This window comes from Mustela erminea, chromosome 14 (assembly GCF_009829155.1).
Source record: "Mustela erminea isolate mMusErm1 chromosome 14, mMusErm1.Pri, whole genome shotgun sequence".
Classification (NCBI taxonomy): Eukaryota; Metazoa; Chordata; class Mammalia; order Carnivora; family Mustelidae; genus Mustela; species Mustela erminea.
This window is the reverse complement of record NC_045627.1, coordinates 64,524,896-64,540,156: the sequence shown is the minus strand read 5'-3', so window position 1 is coordinate 64,540,156 and position 15,261 is coordinate 64,524,896. Positions and strand designations below refer to the sequence as shown.

The window sequence follows — 15,261 nt, the reverse complement described above, 5'->3', positions numbered from 1 at the left end:
TCCCTCGGCCCCTCCCCCTGCACGGTCTCTCTGGCACGATCTCTCTCTCTCTCTCTCTCTCAAGTAAATAAATAAATAAATCTTTAAAATAGAAAGAACAGGGGCGCCTGGGTGGCTCAGTGGGTTAAAGCTCTGCTTTCGGCTCAGGTCATGATCCCAGGGTCCTGGGATCGAGCCCCACATCTGGGCTTTCTGCTCAGCAGGGAGCCTGCTTCTCTCCCTCTCACTCTCTGCTTACTTGTGATCTCTGTCTGTCAAATAAATAAATAAAATCTTTAAAAATAAATAAATAAATAAATAATAAAGAACAGAAATGAAAAAGAAATACATAGACATCATTTCTTCTCACTATGAGACCTCCAACTCCAGGTAGCAACAAGGAGGGACTGAGGACAAACCTGAGAACTAAGAGAGGAAGTCACAGAGCTGGAGATCTAGGAAGCTGGGAGCAGAAAATGGAGCTCTTGGCTTAGGGAGTTCCTTCATCAGTCCTGCGGACAAGCTGGGGAAGGAGGTCTCCTATCCCCTGCAGGTTCCGAACAAGCCCCTCTTCAGAGTGCAGGCTCTTCATGTGGTTTGTGGGGGCAGGGGTGGCATTCATCTCCTGCACCAGTTACTACCACGGCTCCTCTTTCTCTGGAAGCTGTGATGTTCTGGTCTACAAGCACATTCCATCCCATGTACAACCACACTCTCTTGCAGGCACCGGAATAAGCCCAACTGTTCCCTCCCACACCAACTTCCAACACTAGATCCAGTCCCTGGATCTACTCCGCACAGGAATTGGCCCCTTCTACTGATATACACATAGCTCTGCTCCCTCCCCAACCTTCCCTGCTCGGGGTACCCTGTCTCCCTTCTCCAGGGGCTGCTCCTGCCCGGCCCCATCTCCCCTGGCTAATTCCCCCTGTGGCCCCTATATTGAACTGTTGTGTTGTCCATTTCCCTGTGACAAGGGCTCTGGTTACAGAATTATTGATTGGTTTTCATGCAGACAGATGGGCCTTTCCTGAGCTCCCATCGAAATCTCTGGCTCTACGGGCTGATCGTTGCCTCTCGGGGTGGAGGACTGCACCCGGAGACCACCCTCCATGCAACCTTCTTTGCCCAGGCTATGGACGGTAATAAATGGAGGCAGCCTGAACGATAATAAAAGCAATTGAGTAGGTTACCTGTGCAGACACAAGATTTATGCCTCTTCATATTTGATGTGATTGTTTTATTGAGTTCTCAAAATAGTTGGGACACTAGTTAGTTAGTTAGGAGGAGTTTCCCTCTCTTGTAACTAAGGGAACAAAAATGGCTTTTCAGGGGGTGCCTGGGTGGCTCAGTCTTTGGATGTCTGCCTTTGGCTCGGGTCATGATTTCAGGGTCCCGGGATCGAGCCCCACATCGGGCTCCCTGCTCGGTGGGAAGCCTGCTTCTCCCTTTACCACTTCCTGTGCTTCTGTTCCCTCTCCCACTGTCTCTCAATCTGTGTCAAATAAATAACTAAAATCTTTTTTAAAAAATGGCTTTTCAAGAGGACAGCTCCAGCTCATCTGAAGAAGTAAGATCAACAGTCGTACCCAGTTCTCATGTTAGTCTAGTGATGGGTGATCTTGGCAGCAGGAGAGCCTTCTCTGGGGAAGGATGGGTGAGCAAGCCTCCTCAGACAGAATCTGGTGCATCTGTTTGCTCTTTGTGACCCCCAGTCTGGTAGGCCCCGGGCCACAGAAGGCAAGTTCTCTGTCCTTATTTCTCCTCACCCTCTGAGGACAGAGCCTCCTTCTTAGCCCACCAACTTGCCTTGGCTCTTTGCCATGAGACCAACAGTCCAACAGCTACAAGGGCATGGAGATGTGACAGGTAAAGCCATCTTTCTGGCCCAGATTCATGCCAAGCCAGGTCTAAGAGTCTAAGAGTCGAATGTGCAATGTCCTAGAACCTGAGTTTCAGAGAAAGACATAAACTCCGGCCCTGAACATATCTTCAGCATTCCCAGCTTCTTTGGATTGGCCTTCAAATGAACAGCTGACCCACTACTGTCACCCCACTGCCAGACCTCCAATGAGGCCCTCGAATGACACAGGATGGAATCCTTGCACAACACCGGGGCTACAGCCTGGAAGTCAGTGTTGTCACTGCTGGGAAAATGAACATGCTCGCTTAGAGCCAAACAGGCTGAGGGAGAGAGCATGGGTAGCAGGTGATCAGTGAGAAACTGACTCTGGAAGAGTCCACTCCAAAGATCTAGGGGCAGGGAAGGCCCTGATCCCAAGAGTGTAGGGCAGGCTGGAAAAGTTAAGAGAGCAATGGCCTTTCCGTTGGCTCATTCTAAGAGATTACCCTCAGGGGATCCTTGGTAACCCTAGACTCCACCTGGAGTTTGTACTGATTCTTTCAAAGGAACGCTAATCTCTGCCCACAACAACGGCCAAATCAGAAGACGCTGGCATATAAACAGGAGATCCCTTCCAGCCTGGTCAGTTGCTCAGTGACATAACTGGATGACTTTTTCCCCCTTCAGTAGCATGGATCTCCCTCCATCTCTTCTCGCTCCGCCCCCAGGCCATTTCCCCCACCAGGTTTCAGTCTCAAGTCACCTGTTTATAAACCTTGGTCCACTACAGGGACGGCATATAAGCTGAGGGTGGCAACTCCATGCTTAGCGGTCAGTAATCCAATATCGAGACTGAGTCACAGAAATTCCACAGACTAAGCATTCCAGTCATCCCTCTGGATTTTTGACAGTGGTCTCTAGGGGCAGGAGTGTGTTTGGGAGGCATCCCTGACCCACTCCACTGACTCAGAGAGGTATTTCTCTGAGGATTTACCAGTGGAGTACATGAACGGAATGTCCAAGCCTTTATCGTGACAGGATCAGAGAAAACCAAAACCAATTTTAAAGCATGAAAGGCAATTTCGTTTATAACCATAACAGCATATTTCAAGTGCGGCAACAGCATCTGTTTTGGGAGGAGAAGATTAAAAAAAAAGGAAAAAACTCACAATTTGGCTCAGGTGGGTGAGTATGTGTAGACTTCATTTCTTGCCAGCCACCGGCACACACACACACCCTTACAACAGTTAAGAGTACCAAAGACAAGTGGGCATCTCTCCAACAGTAAGGCCCTATACTCAAGAACCACCCCGAGGCACCACACTTCCTGCACAGAGGAAAATCTCCAGGCCCTTCCTATACTGAGTAAAAATTTACAAAGTTCCTGAAATCACCAACGCTGACAGAAACATCCCGTCTTTATCAGGCTTCAGGGTGAAACTACAAATCTCAGATAAACCTTTCCCCCTTCAGAGCCAAGCGCCCCCAGGGACGAAGCTGAGGACATGCGGGCCTAGACACATCCCTCTAGCCCCAACTCAGCAGCACAAGGGGAAGCCCTCAGAATTCTTTCCCAGATTGGATCCATGGTGGAATACTGTCCCAGAGCGAAAGCAAGAATACCTTGACTGCTCCTTGTCGGCAAAGCAAGCCGGGAAGCCTAGTCACAGACCCAGGGCTGGCTGGCCATGCTGCCAGTGGCTTCCCTGTTCCTCTCCTCCCACTCCCTCTCCATCTCCAGCAACACCTGCCCATGGAGGGCCGTTTCTACACACCCAAAGGAAGCCTCGGTGCCCCTCAGGTGGTGGGGTTCCACGCGACGAGCAGATTCCATAGCTGTCATCATTACCAAGCTGAGGCCGTTCTTTTCCTACTCCCTACCCACCCCTCTACTTTCCCCCAGGGCTGGGGAGTGCACCCCCAGGCTTCTGAGGTCAATCCTGGGTCACCTGTTCCCTGCTTTCTGTGCCTTTTCAGAATGAGCCTTCCCAAACTCCCGCATGAGCCAGGTCTCCAAAACATCTGAGCCAGTGAAGGTGTATGTTGGGGAGAAGAAGGACAGAGTTCTAGACAGTGGTGGGGTGGGAGGCAAGAGATGCTGGCCCCAGAAGTGCCTTGATTGCTCCAGTCCTCCAACCATCAAGAAAAACAGACCACCTTTACTGTGCATGTCTTGGGGTCCTCCAAAGCCTTGCAAATCCTACCACTGATGACAAGCATTTCTCTTGAATGTCCCCCAGGACCCCAGCGCCCAGTCCCATCAACATTGTTCCTCATCAGGCAGATCTCCGTTCCAGCTCGCTCCCAGGACCAGCAGAGAGCCAAGAGGCTGAGTCTCCAGATGGCTCAGAAAACAAATGCTTTGTCCCCGGCCCTCTCCTAACCGCCAATCCTGCCCCAGCCCCAGAGCTTCCCTAGCCTCCTCTGGCTTTTAGATGCAAAAGACACATTCCTCTCCCAAACCACCCAGAGTCTTAATCCAGCTCCTTCGAAGGTGTCTGAATGTCAAACCGCTATGCTTTCAGTACCTAGCGAGCCAGGCCCAGGGAGCTGGAGGGTTTTCGGAGGGTGTATAATTAGCTGATCAGTATTATGTTACCCTGTTCATAACTGAATAACCATTTTAATACAGATGGCACACACTGGGATAATTTCTGGGGTCGCCTCGCAGTACGTTACAGCACGAGTGTGGCAGAGGGAATCTTCTTTAGCCAAGGTACATTCTACCAGCTAATTTTACCTGCTGTTTTCAAGATGATTTGGGATAATTCCATATCATTTGCAAAATATTAAAAAAAAAAACTTGATACGTGATGCCAGTTTCAGAAAAAGGCACCATCTGAATTATTAGTTGTCCTGATAATGAGTCTATGAAAAATACAAAGAATACAAGGGTATGAAACCCTCAGCCTTCTTCTCACTTGGGAATCTGCCCTAAAATGGGGGGGGGGGGGGTTGAAAGGTTGGCCAAGCTGTCTGGAACTTGTACAGGGTCTCTGCTGATGTCAGAGTATAGTTCTGCGATGCTGAAGCCATCCTGGGTCCCTGCATCCCACTGCTCCTTGTGCCTACTGTAGCCGACACAGGCCCACTTTTGCACACCGGCACGGTGTGTACACACATGGAGTGTCCATGCGTACTGTCCCAGAGAGCAGGCTGGAGTGGCTTGGGGAGTGGGAGGCTACCTTGCACAACTCCAGCCTGTGTCGGCCCACGTGCCTGAGCCTGTTACTGCACAGACTTCTCCCTAGCCCTACACATCCCAAAGTGGAGCCTGGGGGTCTAGAGCTCTCCCTGCCTGCCTGGTGTCCCACTCCTTGTCCAGCTCCTCTGCTCCCTGCCAATTGCTGGCTGGTGGCTAGCGTTTGCTCTCAGGCCTGGACACTGGTGCTTATAGGCCGGAAATCTGTGCGGAGCTGGCTAGCAAGGCCTGGGCTCCTGGGAGGCAAGCTTTGTGGGAGTTGGCAGGGAGGGTGGGGAAGCCAGGACAGGCGCTGCCCCTGGGGAAGGGAGCATGCCTTTAGAAAGGGAAGTCTGTTTGGAAGCGATGAATAGACACTGGTCATTTTAAAGGCTTCGGCTTAGGCTGTGATTGTCTCTAGATACCGAGGCACGTAATCTTGGAGTCTTAATTACCACAAACACTTGGATTCATTTCCAGGACGCCGGCGGGAGAAGCCTGGCAGGGAATACCCAGCCCTGGGCTGCAGACTGCTCTGTCTGTCTGTCTCTCTGCCTCCCAGGTCTCCTCTCCCTGCCCCAAGGACTTAAGGACTTCGGGGGCTGAGAGCCTGGAGCAAAGGCAGGGGCGGGAGAAAGAAGAGAAACCACAAGCTGGGAGATGCCCTGATGGGCAGGAGCTGGGATGCCCCACCCGGTAGTCGGGGCTGGTTTGCTCACCTGTTGATGGAAGAGACGCTGGGCACGGTGTCATTGTCGCAGATGCCCTCAGCCAGGAGCCGGTCTCGGATCTCCCAGGCGAACATGGTGGGGTTCTGTCGCTTGTATTCAGCAATCTTGTCCACCACTTTGGGCGTCGCCACTTTGGGCTTGGAACCTCCAATCACTCCGGGCTTGATGCTGCCGGTCTCATAGTACCTGCGCCGGGAAGGCCGGCGGCGTCAGCAAGAACAGGCCATGGCAGGGGGCAGGGAGGCTGCAGGTTTCAGGGCGGTGGAGCCATGCTTCCACCCGAGGCAGCAGCGTGGAGGGAAAAGACTCAGCGTGGCTGAGCCAGCTTCCTGAGGGTGCGCTTGGCTGGGGTGAGGGATGGACCGCAGGAGGAGGGGGAAGATGAGAGGGACACTCCCTCCAGGAAGACAGTCATGCCGGGACTGAGAGCAGAGCACACCAGCGAGAATAGGTGCCCCTGGGAGTTTGAAAGCCCGGCCTTTTATTTAGAAAGAACAGGAGGAACAGCAGGATTCCAGGCCTCCAGGCCCTCCAGGGCTGAGGCCCCCACCTCCAGCCCTTTCCTACTGAGCACGGAGCCCTGGTGAGAACCAGGACCTTCCTGTCCCCTCCCCAGGGCTGATTTTTACTTTCCTCTTGGGGACCCATTTACGCTCCCCACCCTGTTCCTCTGAGCCCCCCAGTCTGCATGAACTCTGCTTGGAGAGGACTCCCTCCCTGTCTGAAGTCTGGGATCTGGCAGCCTCTTCTCAAGAACCCTAAAGCTGGGCAGGAGCTGAGTGATCCTTCTCCACCCTTACTCCTGGGCCCGTGGCCACCACCTGAATACTCTCTCCAAAAGAAGCAGCTCTCTAGGTTCCCCCCAGTATTGAGATACCCCATCTCCCACTGGCATCCTGGACTTTGAGCCAAGTCCTTGGTCTGGAGACCCATGGCCTCGGGCTGAGGAGGCAAGACTTCTCCCAGGGGTGGCTCTGAGGCCCTCACCTGCCCAGGATTTTGCTGACACAGCCGTGGCTGACCCGCAGCTGCCGGGATATGTCGCAAGGCCGCACCCCCTGGTGGGCCAGCTCCACGATGCGCTGCCTCACCACGTCGGGCAGGGGCCGGCCGTTCACAAACACCCCCCCGAGCTGGTTCACACCCCCGTGCCCTGCTGGGGAGAGACAAGAAAAAAACACAACACCCCACACACAGCAGGGACCGGCCATTAGTCAGGGTCCGCGGCCCAGGACGTGCGAAGGGAGCAGGCAGGGCAGAGGGGCGTGATCTGGGACGCGCGGCAGAATGGTGGTCCCCGCTGCCGAGCAACGCAGGGCGACTGGGGATTGAAACCCACGGGCCAGGCCGTAGAGACGCGGAAACCCAGACGCAGGGCAGAGAGCAGGGAAGAACACGGCTCTAAGACCAGCATCTCTCAAGGGAGAAAGTGAGGGAAGGAATGGAGAAGCAGGGTGAGAAGAGGGCAGAGGGGGAATTAATGCCAGCAGGAAAGAATGTAGGAGAGGAAAAGAAGGGCGGAGCAGAGAGCAGAAGCAGGGCCAAGCGGGATCCCGCCTGAGCCGCAAGCAAGGGGAGTCGTTGGTGCGTGTTAGGGCTTGGAGGCAGATAACTTGGGGGGTGGGGTCTGGGACCGATCGACTCAATACAAAAGGGCTCTGAGCAGAAAGAGGGGCTAAGTGTCTGACTCCTTTCTTTTGCTCCCTACCTCTTGTATCTATTTTTAATCAGAGTTGGTGTTCCTGCCTCCTTCTCTGTGTTTTTGTTTTTGTTTTATTCTGGCTTTCGATCGGGATTTTTCCTTTCCTTTATGTTTTCTATCTTTAGATATTTCGAGGCCGTATTTCCCACTTGAATCCCTAGCGTCTAAAGTTCAAAGAAAGCCAGGTGGAGGACGGAAGGCTGAAGATGCAGGGGTCCGGTGTCCGTGCTCAGAGCCGGGGAGGCAGCCGGTTGCCGCGCGGGGCTCCCATGGCAGCAGCCAGAGAATACAGGCTGCCGGGGCTCGTCTGCCTGCCGCCCTGAGCCAGGCTTGGAACCCACTGCCTCACCTAGGTAGCATGGTACAGGTCGCCTAGACAGGCTGAGGGCTCATGGGACACCCCGTGCTGTCAGCCGGAGCTAGCTCCCATCCCTCCGACCTCTTAGACCTCGGCAGCATCCCAGGACACCAGGAAGCAAGGGCATTTGCTCTCCTGGCCAGGAGGAGGACGCAGGGTCTCCAGCGGGGTCCTCCAACCTCGGAGCCAAAGTGGTCACCGGATATCAGGCCCGAGGACGCTGCGCGGTGCCCCATTCTCCCTGGCCTACAGCAGTCTAGAAATCCTGCACCCAGAGTAATCACCCAGCGCCGCAGTTCCTGAGCAATCCAAGCGCAGAGTTCTAGTGGCGGGCCTGACTTGGCCAGGAACCTACAGGCCGGGTCCTGCTGGCTTCAGGCGACTTTCGGAGAAAGCGGGAACATCTGCGATCGGCTCATTTCTTTCCCGTCCCCTCCTGGGGGTACTGAGAGCAAGGGCCGGTGAAACCCCTGGGGAGAGGCTTCCGATCTGCAGGCTGGGGAAGGCTAGAACCTCTTATTTTTGCCTCTCATTCCCGCTACTCTCCCTACCTCTAGCCCCACTCCTCACCCCTCCCTTCCCTCCAAACCCCGACCATCAATAATTTAGGCCCCGGGAGAACTCGCGTTACCGGTATGAAAAGGCGGCAGCTGCGGGCAGATTAAAGATGAATAATTCAGCCTCCCCCGGGCTCCAGGCCCGGCCCCCTCGTCCCCAATCTAACGGAAGGGGATGGGAAGGGGCCCGACAGGAGTCCAGGGCCGCGGGCCGGGAGCCGCCGCTCAGTCGGGCCTGGAATGCGCCACTGCCGCCGGCGCGGACTCGGGCTGCGGATGCTTGCCGGTCCGCCCGCCCGCGCCGCGCTCTCTCCCTTCCTCTGACCACCCTCAGCACGCCTTGCCCCCTTTTGGGTTTCAAAGTGACACCCAGTGGGCGGCTGGGACTCGGCAAATCCCCCGCGGAATCGGCCAAAGAGCGAGAGCGAGAGCGAGAGCAGAGGCGGCCGGGCAGGGAGGCCGGCGGGCTGGGCGAAGAAGGCGAGAGGACCCGGTTCCACTCGCTTGGAAAAGGAGACAGGATTTCTGGCTCAGCTGGTGGAGACCAGCGGCGGCCCGAGGCTCCTGACTCGGATTACCTGTACTTGGAAATTATTTTTAAAAATATATTTTACCCCAGGAGTATTTTTTTTTTTAAAGCTCACCCCTGTAATGCTAATTATAAGCTTAAAGAAAAACAGAGGTCTTCCTCCTTGGCTCTCCTTTCTGGAGCACCGATCCAAGCCAGGGCTAAAAAAGTTTTCCCTTGAAAAGTTACAAATCATCCTCAATTATTAATCTACAGAGGAGGAGAAGTTTTCTATTTAGAATCTATTTATCTTTAAAAAAAAAAAAAAAAAAAAGACTGCCAAAAAAAAAATCTCTGTTCTCCAAGCTAAAGACATAGGACATGAATTAGATAAATTCAAATTTCATTAAAATAATTTCCTCTTTTCCTCTTTTTTCATTTTTTCTCTCCTTCTCTTTCCTGGATAACATCCTTTCTGTTTTCTTTCTTTTATTTTCTTCCACCTTTTCAAAATTTCTCTTTCCTTTCTCCCCAGCTTGGGCGTTTGCCTTCTTTTGTTCTTTCCCCCTCACTTTCCCCCTCTTTGACTACCCACTGGCCAGGTCACTGGCTGGACCATCTTTACCATGAAGTGGGAGGCCAGCAAAGAGCTTCCAGAACTGCAAGCAGAGCTTGGCTCTGCCCAGGGGCCGCCTGGCAGGCTCCTCTACTCCATCTCTTCCTGACTTCGATTTCTCCTTGGAACCCCTCTTTGTTTTTAGAGCATCTCTCAGGGAGAAGTGGAGAAAGATGACCACCGTGTCCTGCCAGTCTCAGCCTCCCAACTCAAGGAGAAGAGAAGGGGAAGGAGAAGGAGAGGGGAAGAAGGGAGGAAAGAAAAGAAGAGAACTATTTCAAGCCAGCTCACAAGAAACCCTGGCTAGGCTGCCAGGGCCTGGAGATGCTGGGAGCTGAGGGTCAATTGGGGGCACCCCACCCCCACACTCTTCTGCCTGATTGCCCTGACACTGAAGCTGCCGGTGCTAGGAGTCTCCTCCTGGACAAGTACACTCAAGTTTGAGAAAGGTAGCAATGAATGAAGGGTGGGGGAGGATGGGAGAGTGAGAGAGAGAGAGAGAGAGAGAGAGGTAGGTGAGAGGGGGAGAGGGAGAGAACAGAGAAAACAACACAACACAAACCCCTCTAAAACTGCCTGCCAATTAGTCTCCCAGCCCAGGGCAAGAGGGTGACCAGGGGGTGGAATGGCTAGAGCCAGGGCCGGGGGGCTGTGGATTGATGACCTCAGGAGGAGCAGGTGGAAGAAAGGAAGGCAGGTGATGGGCACCGGGGAAAGTAAGAAGGCAGGTAGAGGGAGAAGTATTGGTGACATAAGGCAGAAGAGGGAAACTGGAGGCTTTAGAAACGCTGGAAAATGAGGGGAAAAGAAAGAACGAAAGGGGGGGCCTGGAGAAGCCGGCGCAGTCTCCAAGATGGGACCTGAGTGCAGGGGGCCAGGGCCGCGCCGGGACAGGACGGGAGAGGGTTAGGACGGGGAGCCCCGAGCTGGGACAGGAGCCGGGCGCCGGTACTCACGGTGCATCGCGGAGAAGGGGTCTGCTTTGCAGTGCATATCCATGGGGAGGCAGAGGAGCGGGAGCAGCGCGGCCGCCGCCGCCGTGTCGCCTCTCAAACTCAACTTCAGGACTTGAGGAGAAAAGGGAGGGACGTTTGGGAGGGGGGCGAGGTGAGCGGGCGCCCAGCTGCGGCGGGGCGGGCGGGGGACGCCGCGGTGAGCTCCCCGCGGGGACGCTTCCTGGGCGGATCGGAGCTTGCAGCCGCAGCGACCGCAACTTCCCACCGTCGGGGCGCGGGGCTGGGCGGTCAGCAGAGCGGACCCGGGGCAGCGGGCCGGGCCGGGGGGATCTGGGGGCGCATGGCGCGCGCGGCAGCTGAGGCCACGGCTGAGGCTGGGCGGGGGAAGGTGGCTCGCTCACTCCCCAGGAACCCGGTCATCCGAGAGGCGGCGTTCGGAGAGGGCGAGGAGCTGGGGCGGCCCGAGGGCGCCGGGCGGGGAGCCGGGCCGCTCCAAGTGCCGGTGAGTTGGCGAAGTTGGCAGAGAAGTAGCAATCCTCGGGATGTCCGAGCGGGCGACTCCGGGAGGGGAGAGCGCGAGCCGGGCCCCCGCCCCCGGAAAAGGCAGGCGCACGCCGCGGCGGCCGAAGGGCCGGGAGGGAGGGAGGGAGCCGAGCAGCGCCGGCAGCACCCGGCTGGCCCCAGGTGGGTTGCGGCTGCGAGAAGACTCGGCCGGAGACTGGAGCCTCCGCTCCCGGTGTGTGTCTCTCTAAAAGCTGCAAAGCCCCCTCCAGACCCCCTCCCCCTCCCCGCGCTGGGAGATGGATGACTTGTCAGACAAAGGCAATAGATTCCACCACTCTGTGATTCGCCAGCGCCGGAGCCCCGAGCTTCGGCGAGGAGGGCCCCGCGCCTGTCACTCCGGTGCCGGCGAGGGGAGGGTAGGGGAGGGGGAAACGGGAGGGAGGGAGGAAGCAGCGGGCGAAGGAAGAGGGAGGGAGGGGAGCGGGCCAGGGGGAGGGGAAAGGGGAGCCCGGGATTAAAACTACACTGAGAAACGAAACTCGCCGATAAGATAAACGTTAGATAAGGATAAAGAGCGGCCAGTCTAATGAATATTCAGGCAACGACCGAGAGCCGCGGAGCGCGCCGCTCTCGGAAACCAGGCTCACAGTCCCAACTCACCCAGCCCTGCCGTCCACCGGCCAGGGCCCGCGTGGGCCACGCGGCCCCGAGCCCAGTCCGCATCCCTAGTCTTAACCCCCCTCCTCTCAGCTCTGAGTTCCCTTCCGTTCCTTCCTGAGTCTTCCTTCCTCTCTCTGGTCCTTCCCTTTCGCCTTTCCCTCCTGAGGTGCCTCCCCACCCACGCACCCCCAATTCTCATTCCGGGGCAAAGTGCTCGGCAGTTTGTCCTCTCATTCCACGCGCAGCTGCGCGGAGGACTTCCCTCGTCCCCTTGGCCATCAGAGTCTGGGTAGCCCAGAACGCTCGGTTTAGGATGGAGCTGGAGACCTCCAGCGAGGACCCACCTGCCTCAGTGGGACCCAGCGGACTGTGGGAGAGCCAGGGACTTGGCTTCTGGACCCTCGGGTGGCCTGGGAGAAGGGCTTGGGGAGGGAGACAGTGCAAAGCGACTGGTCGCTGGCGGCAGAGGACGCGGGAACCGAGGTTTGCTCTCCCCGGCTGGAGAGAAGAGGCTGCGAACGAGGCTGAGCGCCGCCCGCTGCCAGCTTGACGGATCCCGAGCTAGCGCAGGAGGCGCAGCGCGCTTGGCCCGGCCCCGCTCCTGCCGGAGCCGCTGGCCCAGCCTCCGCAGCCCTCGTCCGCGCTCGCTCGGGTCCCCTCGTACGCACCAGGCAGGAGAAGCCCTTTGTCTCCTAACTGGTTAAGTACAGAATATCCGGGAGATCTTTATGAAATATTTTCCCTCGTCTCATAAATCATCTTGGCACTTCAGCTGATGTTTTAACTCTCTCTCCCTCCTTCCCTCCCCCCGCTTCCCTGGGTCTGCGAAAGGGCGGCTCAGGGAAGCCCGCGCTCCGCTCTTGCTGCTTGGTCTCCGGGCGCTTCTGGACCCTGACTGCAGACCCTGGCGCCTGCGAAAGAGCCGCAGCCTCACAACGCTGTCCCGCTGGCCAGTGCCCAGGCAGCAGCTAGGCTGGGGGACACACCGCTCCACTCAGCCAGGAGACTTCTACCGGGCCTCTTGCACCCAGGGGGTGGGGGGTGGTGTGGTGTTCAGAATGCCCTTAATCCTCGGAGGGGGATCCAGCCAGGCTCAGTCCTATAGGATTCTGAACCACCCACTCCTTAGGGGGCTGACTCAGCTGGACATTCCCTCTTCCTGGATCCTCCTGAGCCTAATCTGCTTAATCCACCTGCAGCGTAACTTTTGGGAGGGTAAAACAAAAAACAAAAAAACAAACTTCTCTCCAGCCCCCTCCTTCCCAACCCTCACTCCCTCTTCCCGTGGGCGGCCAGGCTGGTTCCCTTGGGCTAGAGGGTGAAGGCGCAGGGTCTAGCCCCGAAGGTCAGTCTCTTCCTCTAGAGACCTGCAGATGGCGCTCCCGGGTTTGCTTTGGCCTCCCAACCCCGTGTACGCGCACTAACTTTGTGTGGGGAGCGGGAAAAAAAAGGAAAACACAGTTTGGGCAGCCTAAGGGAAAGGCTCCCAGGCTTGGGAGAAAGGAGCTTTCAGGTGGTATTACCTGGTACAGCCTCGGGCTTCCTTCAGGAAGGTAATTAACCAAGATTGGGTGGAGGGAAAGGCACAGGGGAAGGACCCTTATTGAAAGGAGCTCAGAACTCAAGGAGCCCTTTGCCCCCAGGTTTCCCTACATTGGTCCAGAAAGTTAAGTCTTGGGGAGTCTGAACTACGTGAGGAATAAGACTGTAGACAGTCCCCCCCACACACACACATAGACTCATTGATTTTTCCAGACCCAGCTAGACATATCTCTATGTTACACATACTATGAAGAAGTGTGGATGCAGACAACAGGCATTTCCATGTATTGGGCAACAGGGATGTCACATTTTGTGAAAGGAGAACTTAATGCACAAGTGTGCTACAAGTTATACTCGCACACCTATCATTCCCATGTACCCCCCCAAGGAGTGAAGACCCTTCTGTGACAGTTCACTTCCCAGGTGGCCTCTGATGTCCCAGAATCATTCCCACCCTGGTCATCCCCACTTCCTGGGACCCCTTCTCCAGCACTGCACTAGTTGGACACTCATTCTCCCTCCAATCCAGCCCCTGGCAGCTTCCTCCTCAGCTCCAGCCCATTCCTGGGTCTAGAAAGTTAAAGAGCAATGATCCCTGATGATTAGAAATGCTTTTAGCCAAGGCTCTTCCTTCTCCTATGGCTCCGGAGCTGGCCTATATAGATTTCTCTCCAGGCACTGGCCTCTCCCTCTGATGCTCCCTTTCCTGTTCTTCCCATTCTTCTTCTATAGAGTCTAGTAGAGGAGAGAAAAAAAAAAAAAAAGGCAAGAAAGGGGAAAAGGGAAGAAGAAAGCAGAGGAAAGAGGAAAAGAAAGAGAAATAAAGAAAACAACCCAACCCCAAACACAACCCGGGCTCCGACCTGTCAGGGTTGGTTGCTTTTCCCGTCTGCCTCTAAATGAACCTTTTCTCTCTGGTGTTTTCAAAGCGGCCCTTCCACCCCCCAACCTAGGGGCATTTACACTTCAAACAAGGCGCCCGCCTCCCTGCGGAAATTTAAAGGCAAATAAACTTTTGGGGAGTTGCTCTGATACCCATCTCGGGATTTGCTTCATTAGCCGCCTCTGTGCATCTGATCTGCCCAATAAATCTTCCTTGTGGATCTCCGTTCCTTCGCCTTCTCCGCTCCCTTCCCTGCCAGGCTCTCCCACTGCCCCAGCTCTTGCCTCCTTTCTGGCGGCTGAGTTGCAGCTGGCCTGACTCTCGCTGTCCTGGGCCTGCTCCCCCGGGGTGTAGGTGTGGGAGAAGTAGGACCCCCTCCCTTGACTTCCTCCCCCGCACCCCAAGTGGACAAATGCACAGGCATCCCAAGCCGAGCATGATTAGTGCTCCGAGCTACCAGATGCGTTTCCGGACAGATTGTGCATGAAGTGAAGTGCTCGTGTAGACCCTGTACGCTTCCCCCACTTACACCAGCTCTCTTCTCCACCCTTCTGCTCCTTTCCTGGTTTCCCGTTCCCTGGCCCAGCGCTTGCTGTCGGGGTGAGGAAAGGCAGAGGGGTAGCTACCTCTTGGCTGTAGGCAGAGCCCTGACCCAGAGCCCAGACTCACCCCCCACTGCCCCTCCACCCCCACCTGGAGCAGTTCGGGCAGGCAGCTGGGCCCTAGGGGGGTAGGGGCCGCCAGGGAGCTTCCCAGCGGGCTCCTCCCCCTTGGCCTGGGCTTGTCCTCCTCCTTCCACTCCTTCCACCTCCTGGGGAGCGGCGAAGGGAGCCAGGGCCAGGCCTCTGAGGGAGGGGATTAGAAATTCCGAAATTAAATGTATCTCCCTAGGAAATGCTCCCCACTGCGCGGACCAAATTAAACGCATTAAAGTTCAGGGGGAAAAAAAAGCTGTTTAGAACCAAGGGGGGAGAAAACTAGTCCGAAGGGAAGAGAAGCAGAAACGGAGGAGGGAAGAGAGGAAGGTAGAGCAGAGTAGCAGCTTCGCCGCCGAGCTCCTTTTCTGAATTAGTCCCGGCTTTGGAAGTCGCCGCCACTGGCACCAGAAAAAAAGAAAAAAGCAAAGAGAAAAAAAGTTCGCTGACAATCCAAGTGTGGGACGGCCGCGGCCCACTCGCCCTTTGGGTCCTGGCGCAGCCCGGGGCGCCACTCTCCGCGACCAGATACCAGGCCTCCCGGGC

General features: G+C 56.0%; 1 protein-coding gene across 7 annotated transcripts in view; it reads right to left on the bottom strand.

Moving 5' to 3' along the window:
* The window catches only part of PAX2 (paired box 2), an 81,572-nt gene extending 69,263 nt beyond the window's left edge, over positions 1 to 12,309 (bottom strand). For 5 of the 7 annotated variants that reach the window (XM_032313407.1, XM_032313406.1, XM_032313412.1 and 2 more), the window contains exons 1-4: positions 11,596 to 12,309; positions 10,432 to 10,542; positions 6,722 to 6,890; positions 5,723 to 5,920 (exon numbers count right to left, since the gene is read on the bottom strand). In XM_032313407.1, coding sequence (XP_032169298.1) covers positions 5,723 to 5,920; positions 6,722 to 6,890; positions 10,432 to 10,542; positions 11,596 to 11,794 — 677 coding nt within the window. In that variant the 5' untranslated portion in view covers positions 11,795 to 12,309. The remainder of the gene's footprint in view (positions 1 to 5,722; positions 5,921 to 6,721; positions 6,891 to 10,431; positions 10,543 to 11,595) is intronic. The other 2 variants (XM_032313408.1, XM_032313405.1) reach the window with 1 other exon arrangement.
* Between the last annotated feature and the right edge of the window lie 2,952 nt (positions 12,310 to 15,261).